The following is a 9,985-nucleotide window of genomic DNA, read 5'->3' on the forward strand; positions in this document are numbered from 1 at the left end:
AAGAAACAAGCTGTGGTGTGGGTGGGTGATGGCTAATGCAGTCACACCTGGTCTGACTCTGAGCTGTTGTGTATCAAAAATATAATTGATCTAATCAATGCCCAAAGGGAAAATCAGTCATCCTCACACACACTCAAGGCCAGGGAGAGCCTCTGTCATCATGACCGCATGTCCATCTGCTCTTGCTTGTATAACATCTTGCCACTCACTTCAATACATTTGTTTGAACCATCTACCTTTGCCTTGGAGTGTCGGATGAACCCCCAGCCACAGAGGTGGCAACGTTTTACACAGGCTAAGAAAACTAACACCAAACAAGTATGCAGAAATGACTGCTGCAGACGTGGTCCTGGCTTTTCTCTCATCCAGTTCTATCTTGTCTAGTAGGAGGGATAAGATCATGTTGTGTGGATGTTCTGGGTTATTCTCCTTTTCAGAAGGGTAAAAGTTCATAACCGTATTGGGCTACATTGAAAGTATCTCATTCAGGGGTAAATGATTAAATAACTTTTGTTTATTTAATTAATGAATTAAGAAATATACAGTAAAGCCCAGAGCAGGTGGAAGAAATTAGAAGATTTATTGGACTGCACTTAAATAAAGGAGTCAAGCTATGGCCTTTTAGAATCCAGTCACACATCAAACGGATACAACAATGTGAACTGAAGCCATGTACAGTATATATTCTGACATCTATAACAGATTTTCTATTTCTTTTCAGGGTTACATAATTATTAAAGGCTATACCTCTTTGATGCATTTCATTGAATTGTATTCTTTATGCTTCAGTCGTCGTCATCATCCCAAAAACCAAAGTGGTTAGGTGCACATTGTGTGTAGCCCGTAAACATGTAAATCATGAAAGCCAAGTAGATAGCGAATAAACATAAATAGATACGCAAACAGATCTTGTCCATCTTGTTGGCAGTGTTCTGGTGTTTCTCAGACTCTCCATCTCGTGCAGCCTGAGCCTCCAGGAAGATGACCACCTTCTCGAGGACTTGACGCTCCCCAGGGCCGTTCAATTCAGTGACTTCAATGATCTGAGGTTTGGATTCTTTTAGAAGTGAAATGATAAGAGGTCACACATATTTGGAATATAATCATTTATACAATATATGTTTTCTGTCAGGAAAGGACGCAAAAGACATAATGTAGTGTGTATGAAATTTGAAAATACAAGTATTGGTCCCTGTGTGAGTATTTGTGCATGTGTGTTTTCCCTTGGCTTGATATAGTACCTTTTTATGTAATTTCTTTATTAATTTATTTCTTTAATTATAGGTCTCATCTATTTTTTATTTTCCCATTGTCATTTCATGCTGAATTGTTATATTCCCATGTGCTATTTAATTTTCCTTTCTATATCAATACATTATTTATCACAAAAGAACATTTTAAATCCACACTTTTACAATTAAATTCTTTCTTACCCTCATCCACTTCCTCCTGATTTTGATCCACATTTTCTGGGATAGATCTTTTGGACCAGGGGAGGGTAAAGAGTGGGCCATCCTTGGATACTCGTGTCAACAGCATGGATGTCAGCATGCTCAGCACCAAGAAGATCAAGGAAGTACAGAAGTGAAATCCTGTGGATTGAGGCCAGATGGTTAGTATTGGTTTCCGAGATACCGACGTTTCAGATGGAAACTGATTCAAGATGTTTATACATGAGGTTTTGTGTGGGCATGTATGCAGTGGTGGAAAGTAACAAATTACATTTACTCAAGTAAAACATTAAGGTAGTTTTACTTTACTTAAGTATTTCCAATTTTCAATACTTTCTAATTACTTTGTAGATTTGAATTATTATTACAAAATATACATTAACCACTTCAGCCCTATTTAAACTTTGGCTATTTGAAAATAGCCGATCTACAAGCTCACAACGCTGCATTGTGAGCTTGTAGATCTGCTATTTTCAAAAGATTTTAATAAATCTTATACACATGGTACCTTGTGATATGGGACATTCTGCATAATAGAGTACTTTTACTTTTGGTTCTTTAAGTATATTTTCATGCCAATACTTTTGTACTTTCACGCAAGTAAATTTTGATTACCGGACTTTTACTTGTAACAGAGTATTTCTACAATGCAGTATTGATACTTTTACTTAAGTAAAAAAACATTTTGTCCTTTTTCCACCACTGCATGTATGGTATGTGCGATTGTGACATGTCATTGAGGCAACTGACGGATGACGGGACTGCATTTGCTGTCTCCAGGTAGCAGGTCTGTGAGGATGAGGAGAAACATGACGTAGCTGAGCACCAGAGTGACCTTGAAAGAGTTGCGTTCGCCACCTCCCAGCGGCAGAGCAAAGCTCACCATATCAGCCAAGATGATGAGAAGGCTGGGCAGTATTAGTGTTATAATGGGATTGGAGGGCTTGGTACTCAAGGACACCTGGAAAATGAGGTTGACACACAGACTGGTTTTTAGTGGTGGACAGTAAACAAAGAACAGTTTACTTGAGTACTGTACTTAAGTACATTTTTTGAGTATCTGTACTTTACTTGAGTATTTTTGAATACTTATGCCTTTCACTCCACTACATTTCAAAGACAATATTATACTTTTGACTCCACTACATTTCTAGGAAGGGCTTACATTATGAATTGACCACTTTAGCCAGATATATCCAAAGTCCGGCCCGGCAGCCAATCGTGGCAAGAAGGCAATTCTTTTTTCTTTAAAGATTTATTTTTTGGCTTTTATGCCTTTATTGATAGGATAGTAGGCTGACAGGAAATGGGACATGCAGCAAAGGCCATTGGGAGTCGAACCCGAGACACGCACCAGCCTAGGTGCCCAGACGGTTACGCCAACCGTCCGGGCCACGAAGGCAAATCTTATATGGCCCATCGCTTCTTTCCTAAATTTTTTTTATTTATGGCCCACCAGTATGTGAAATTCATACAATAACATTTGTGAGTGTTTTGAAATTAACCGGGTCAGATACTGTAGTAGGCTATTATTGCTCAGTAGCATTTGTAAGGATTTATAACTGCTCATTCCTTGTGTTGTCTCATTCTCAAGATGTGAGAGAAAGGCCATTTTTATTTTATTTTTGTAGAGAACTTTTCACACCTAGTTCATTGGCTACACTGCCATTTCAACAAAAGACAATATATGTTAATATAATAACAAAACAAAAAAATGTTTTGCATAATTTGTATTTTGTTCACAGCACAGATGAGTGGCTTACATTTGGCAACCCTGTAAAATAAATATGTCCCCCTTTGAAAAAGCTTTGGACACCCCTGGCTTAAGCCGTATTTCAACAGTGAAAATAGCCGATCTACAAGCTCACAACACATCGCACCCCAATGCGCTGTGAGCTTGTAGATCTGCTATTTTCACTATATTGAGTTTCATGAAATACCTCTTGTCAACCAGTAGTGGTCCTAACCGACCACATGATCTATGTCTCAATAGAAGAGCACGGGGACCACCTCCAACCACTGCAGTTGTGTTAGTTATATTGTATTAATATACTCTGCCATACAGATTGGTACTGTATATTAAATATATTGGTTAAGGGGGGGGGGGGGGGGGGCATAGTATAGACCCCTGGGGGACTCCAGTCAACTAGGTATATATAATATAAGTATAGGGTTTAAGTGGTTAAAATGATATTTTATTCACAGAAATATTATGGATAGCAGTACATGTCCATAGGCCCTACTCTTTTGTTTAGGTTTAGGATAAGAAAACCACATGAGCAATTGACTCTTGAACCAATACCCTATTATAGGGTATTGGTATATTTCCCTAATGCTAAGGCAGATATAAAAAGTATGTTACGTTTAACATAAGATATGATAGATCTTAGGCCTTAGCAAATATACTGTCAACTTACCAGGATATAACTTTTCATATCGGCTTCATCGCCTTGATATAACAGATGTGCTCCTGTAGTCTTCCACTCTCCATTATCTTCTTCACTAGTTCCGATTCTACTCAACTTCAGCTTCATGCCACATCCTAATACATCATAGCCTTGTTTTAATCTGGTGTTTATTCCCAGGGTTCAGAAGTCATAATAATGCTGAAAATGGTTTGATCTAAGGCAGTGGTCCTCAACCTTTTCAAAACTGACCTTCATCAGGTATCTGAATAAAAGGACAGTTGCTGGACAGGTACCAGAGATTTGTTTTTAAATGGTATCAAAACATGCATATTAAACTGGGGATCCTTGAAATGAAAAATCATTGAGCTAAGGTGCAAACCCTATAATATCGGCCTACAGTAGACATTAAAAGGTGAACGTACCGTTTTCAGCCCATGCTTGGATGGCAACAGGGCAGTCATCTCCAGCAAACGGGTACTTGAACATGTTTATATCGCATTCCACCTGTGTGTTGATGATAACTTTGTGCTTTACAGAGCCGTTACTGTGTACCAGCAGATCCCGCGAAGCATCTACCATAGTTGTACTCACTCTATAGAGACAGAAAATAAACCCAGCTGTTTCAACTTCACTTCACAAAGTGCATGATGAGTAGGAATTGATTGATACTTTTTTTTAAACAAGAAAGTGAACTAAAATAAAAACAAAATAAAGAACAAAAGAAAACAGATTTTTAAAGACTTACGCATTAGTTACATGGAGTTCTGGGGTCCAGATTTTACTCACTGGCAGGACCACCGAATCATATGGGTAGTCATTTTGGCTCCATTTCAGTTCAGGGTCAGTCCATATCTGTGGTTTAGAATCAGGATTAGACTGGTTATAATATCGTGACATATACTTGAATTACTCTCTTTGACATTATTGTAAAGCACAGTACCATACCATTGTGGCTTCCAGGCGACTATGTAAGCGGCGCGTTTTAGTATTCTGTTGAATAAAAGAACAAACAAAAAAACATTAGGCAAAATTAAGGCCTAAACACAGTACATAGTTTGTGGGATCTCCTTGTAAAATAAAATCACATTGCTTGTGTGCATTTCTCAGCTAAATGCACAGGGAAGCCTGTTTGAAATGTTAGTAGTCATATAAACTCAGCTACAGTTACTTTTTCGTGTTGCGGGTCGTGAAAGCAGTAAAACAAATGCATCATTAATATGAAGCAATACTTACCACAGATAAAGTTTGGTATCTTATCATTGGCACTCGTATTATTTGCGTGCAGTTATCTGACTGCGGCTGAGACATGTGGCTATCGGCCATCAACATTTCAGCCAGACAACGGCGTTTTGTACATTTTGAAGAGGCATGTCCAAATGCTGGAACCACAGAAAAAATTAAGTTGCATTCCATAGACTCGTGTGTTCTGTAATTATTATTTTTTCTAACATTTTCACAGCATTGAGCAACAGCAGCTCTAAGTCATGTTTTAGCCATTGTGTCATTGTAATAGAAAAGATTCCACAAATTTTGATTCAAGTTACATTTACCTGCTATTAATATAATCAGCAAGAATACACCTTTCACCAGACGTCTCAGCATTCTTGTTTCAAGTCAGCATTCAAGTTTTCCTGTTGCAAAGTAAGTTCTGAATCCAGTGATTCAACTGCACAGGTAAGTGGCTGCAGATGTGTGGCTGATGTGCCTGTGTGCACCTTTACAGCATCCCTGTCTGCTCTTAAAAAGGCTTGTCAGTGACGTATGCTCATAGTGCACATTGTCTGCTCACACTCACAACATGCATGGATTAAGAGTTGCGCCCTGCAGGATAATAGGGTCTTAAGACAATGGGGGTTGGCTGTCATATGATTCCTAAAGTGAAGGTCTTTAATGAGTTTTGAACGTGTCCCCGACCATAAGCTTGTGTAAACAGTCCAAATTACTTCCAGTGCATGCGTATTAACATGTGTTTATTTGTCATTACAGGTGGCTATGCTACACTGCATCACAAAAGGACAGTAGCCCCCGTGCAGGAGGACACGCTCGAACCAACAATAGAGCTATGGGTTTATTTAACTGAGGCAGACCACTTGCGTGACAAAGCCCTTCGCCTGAGGTTTCTCTGTGGGCTCCGAATGGCATTGGCACTGCCTTCTGTTCAAAGCCTCTGTTGTGACAGCTGGTTGTGGCCTTATTGTCATTTGACTTCCCTGGCACAAAGTTAAATGTTCTAGTTCCAGATTATGTAATTCTGCTCAATTAAATTGTTAGTGACAATTAATTTATGCCAGTGGTTCCAGTATTTATTTTATATTAAAAAAATATATATAGTTAAATAGAAGATCCACAAGCGTCACGATTCACGGCATTGTGAGCTTGTAGATAGGCTATTTCCACTATTTTAAAACATTTTTGAAAGTATAAAGTTATTCAAGTTATTATAAAGTCAAATCTTTCCATTAACAATGTTTAATAAGTCATATCTGTCCCGTGCAATTTTTGTTAGCCAAACAGAAATGGCATTTTTGTCAGGAATGACTTCAGAGGACTCAAAAGCAGTACGACCAAAAAGCAAGGATCAAGGTTTTGAGGTTTTGAGGTTTATTAACCAAACTGAGGCAACCCATAAAATGGGGCAGGCAAAACAAGAACAAAAAATATGGATGGGTTTCAGTGTAAGTACAGCACATACATTCACTAACATCGAAGACCTGACAAGGAACTGAACAAACAGGGGCATAAATATAGACACAGGGGTATAGTGCAGGAACAAACCCTCAAAAAGAGCCTTAGTTTTTGTGATACCCCTCCCCGGGGTAGAACAAAACGGGACATTGTTTTTTCATATCTTTAGGATGTCCCCTTCATAAAATGGATTGTCCCAAGTTTTGCTTTTACTGCAAAAGTCATGAAATTGATCCATGAGGTGACTCACCACATAGCAAAAAAAACGTCTACCCTGAAAGGGGGAGTTCCAAGAAAATCCTCTGTAATTTTCTACCTGCTGATTGTTTTTAGATCATACTTGCACAGATGGTCTACAGGTAGTGTCCCTACACCCAGTGCCATCTATTAGAGAGTTACGCCAACTCCGTCCACTTCTTCGGGCCAGGTCTTCTACATACACATACATTGGCGAATAGTGACAAATCCCTGAACCGGAAGTACATCGGAATGCATTGAAGTGGACGGCTCCTTGTCACTATTTCCAGCTACATGAACCACGTGACCGACGCTGTTTCTGACCCCTCATTGGCGCAACTCTCTAATAGAAGGCTCTGCCTACACCTAGTAACAGGACACAGGTGCACTCAACTGACAATCAACACTGGGATACTAGGCTGGGGGACTAAGAGGACACAGGTGGAAACACTGACAATTCACAAGGACTGGTAAGACAAGGCAGGTAACATATCATGATACAGGTGATGGTATTTCTGCTGGGCATTACTGCCTGACGCACCTCCAACAGTGCCTTTTGAGCAGATGTGCTGTGACACCTCACTGAACACCTCTATGGGCCTAAACGGGTCATCAGCTGGGGACCACCAGTGATCAACGTTTCGCTCCTTTAACCCCAGAACGTCCACTGGTGGCGGAGCGACGGCAGGGATCTCTCCCTGCCGCCCCCGGCTGATGCCTTAGGTGTTATTCGGCCCCCAACTCTTGTGCTTCTTTCTTAGCCACAGCCAGAAGCTGCCTTTCTCCGCCTCCTCAGCCAGCTCTTTCATGGCTTTCCGATGCCTTGCTCCTGTGCATCCCATGTCGCGGAGTAGGCGAACAGTTGAGGAACCTACGTAGCCCCTGCACCCCACTTCCACAGGGCACGTAACAGCTTTCCAGCCAGCCTCCCGGCACTCCGCCGCCAGATCTGCATACTTGGCTCGCTTCCGCTCGTTAGCAGCCTCCAAGCCCCCTTCCCATGGGACTGTGAGTTCAACCAGAAGGACTGTCTTGCAAGCCTCCGACCACATGACTAGATCTGGTCGGAGCGATGTTTCCACAATCTCCCTGGGGAACTGGAGCTGTTTCCCCAGGTCGACCCTCATGGTCCACTCGTTGCCCGGTGAGAGGAGTCTTGCTGTATCTTTCTGACGGGAGGGTTTGACTCTCTGTCCAGCCCTGGCAAACTGGATGGGATGTCTGCCTGGGGCGGAAGGTCTGCTGTTTGCCTCCTGTCTGCATGCCTCTGTCACCTCTGCCAGCTTTTTCAGCACCAGGTCGTGTCGCCATCTGTAACGGCCTTGGGACAGCGCTATCCTGCAGCCGGACAGGATGTGCTGGAGGCTCGCATTGACGGCGTTGCAAAGGGGACAGGTCTCTTCGGCACCAAACCATTGATGGAGGTTTCGGGGGCAAGGCAAGGTGTCATACGTTGCTCTGATCAGGAAGCTGAGCCTAGCTTGGGGGATCTTCCACACGTCAGACCATGACATGGATCTGATTGCGAGACCTTCCCATGATGTCCAACGACCTTGCTGGCCCTGGGACACCGCTTTGATGTTAAGGCGTTCCTGCTCAGTTCTTGCCACTTCTTCCACCACCATGGCTCTTCGTTCTTTTTTGGAAGCCTTTGACCAGAACAAGGGGGTTTCACCCCTCCCAAGGCCTGCTCGACCCTCCTGGACTCTGCCGACTACCTCGCGGTGCTTCAGCCTGCCGATTGCCAAGTCGACCTCCTCCTGGGCTTTCCACTTTCTTCCCGTTCTTATCTGGGTGCCCGCTGCTCTCACCAGCTGGTCAGTGGATTCCCTGAGCTCCAGCACTAAACGAGCCTTCTCTTGCTTGTATCCCAAGCTGATGGATCGCAGTGGCAGCTGTAGCGTGTTCCTCCCGAAGAGTCCTACGTCTGATAGGCATCTTGGTAGTCCCAGCCACTTTCTGATGAACGAGTTTGCCAGCCCGTCCATCTTGCTTACCACTGAGGAGGGGATTTCGCTCATCTTCAGAGGCCACATCACCCTTTGGTACAGTATGAACTGGTAGCACCATACTTTGTACTTGCCGGGGAGCTGGCTTTGGTTGATCCTAGCCAGGCCATCTGCGAGCTGCTTCCTCACCGTCACCCCCACCTGCCTGTCAGAGAGCTCCGCTGTGTAGGTTCGACCCAGGCTGCGGACAGGTTGGTTTGCCAGCAATGGGATGGGCTCACCACCTGCGACAAAGATGATCTTGTCGCTTCTGACTCCTTTCCTGATAGACAGACTGCGTGATTTGGGGGGTTTGATCTTCATCCTCGCCCAGCTCACAAGCTCATCTATCCTCTTCAGCAGTCTTGTTGTGCATGCTGCTGTCTGGAGTATTGTGGTGATGTCGTCCATGTAGCCTCTCAAAGCTGGTAGCCTTTGCCCTGATGCGAGTTTCACTCCTCCGACCATCTTCCTCGCCCCTATGAGGATGATCTCGAAGGCTGCAACAAACAGGATGGGAGAGATTGAACATCCCATGGCAATGCCTACTTCCAGCTTTTGCCAGTTGGTTGTGAAGTCCTGGTGGGTGCAGCACATCTGGAGGTCTTCGAAGTACTTCGCTATCAGGGCTTTAATGCAGACTGGAATATAGAAGAAGTCCAAGGCGAACTCGATGAGTTGGTGGGGGACTGACCCGTATGCGTTGGCAAGGTCCAGCCACACAACATGCAGGTCACCTCTCTCTCTTTTCGCTCTTTGGATCTGCTCCCATATCACTGCAGAGTGTTCCACACATCCTGGGAAGCCTGGCACACCAGCCTTCTGGCAGCTGGTATCGATGTAGCCATTACTTGAGAGGTAGCTGGTCAACCTCTTGGCCAGGATGGAGAAAAAGATCTTCCCTTCAACATTCAGGAGAGCGATACTCCTGAACTGGCTGATGGTACTGGAGTCCTGCTCCTTCGGGATGAACACTGTGACAGCTCTTTGCCACTCTGAAGGGATGACTTGGTTCTTCCAAGCCACTCTCAGTAGGTTCCACAGGTGTCTCAGGACCCCGGGGCAGTACTTGTACAGCTTGTAAGGTATCCCATTAGGGCCTGGGGCTGAGGCTGCTCTTGCCCTTCGGACCACATCGGCTACCTCGCTGAGTTTGGGGAGGGCAGCGTCAAACAGGAAGGCTGGGGGAGCTGGGCGAGGAACATATCCAGGGGAT

General features: G+C 43.6%; 1 protein-coding gene across 1 annotated transcript; it reads right to left on the minus strand.

Annotated features, from left to right (window-relative positions):
- Positions 1-681: 681 nt before the first annotated feature.
- LOC308098053 (5-hydroxytryptamine receptor 3A-like) lies at positions 682-5,547 on the minus strand. Its single transcript, XM_080446273.1, has 9 exons — positions 5,410-5,547; positions 5,093-5,238; positions 4,805-4,849; positions 4,605-4,711; positions 4,282-4,451; positions 3,869-3,993; positions 2,202-2,412; positions 1,434-1,592; positions 682-1,057 (listed from the first exon to the last, which is right to left on the minus strand). Exons 1-9 carry the CDS (start codon positions 5,459-5,461, stop codon positions 786-788), a joined length of 1,287 nt encoding a protein of 428 aa, XP_080302399.1. The 5' UTR covers positions 5,462-5,547; the 3' UTR covers positions 682-785.
- Between the last annotated feature and the right edge of the window lie 4,438 nt (positions 5,548-9,985).

Source organism: Gymnoscopelus braueri (assembly GCF_963280865.1).
Source record: "Gymnoscopelus braueri genome assembly, chromosome: 13".
In the NCBI taxonomy this organism is placed as follows: domain Eukaryota; kingdom Metazoa; phylum Chordata; class Actinopteri; order Myctophiformes; family Myctophidae; genus Gymnoscopelus; species Gymnoscopelus braueri.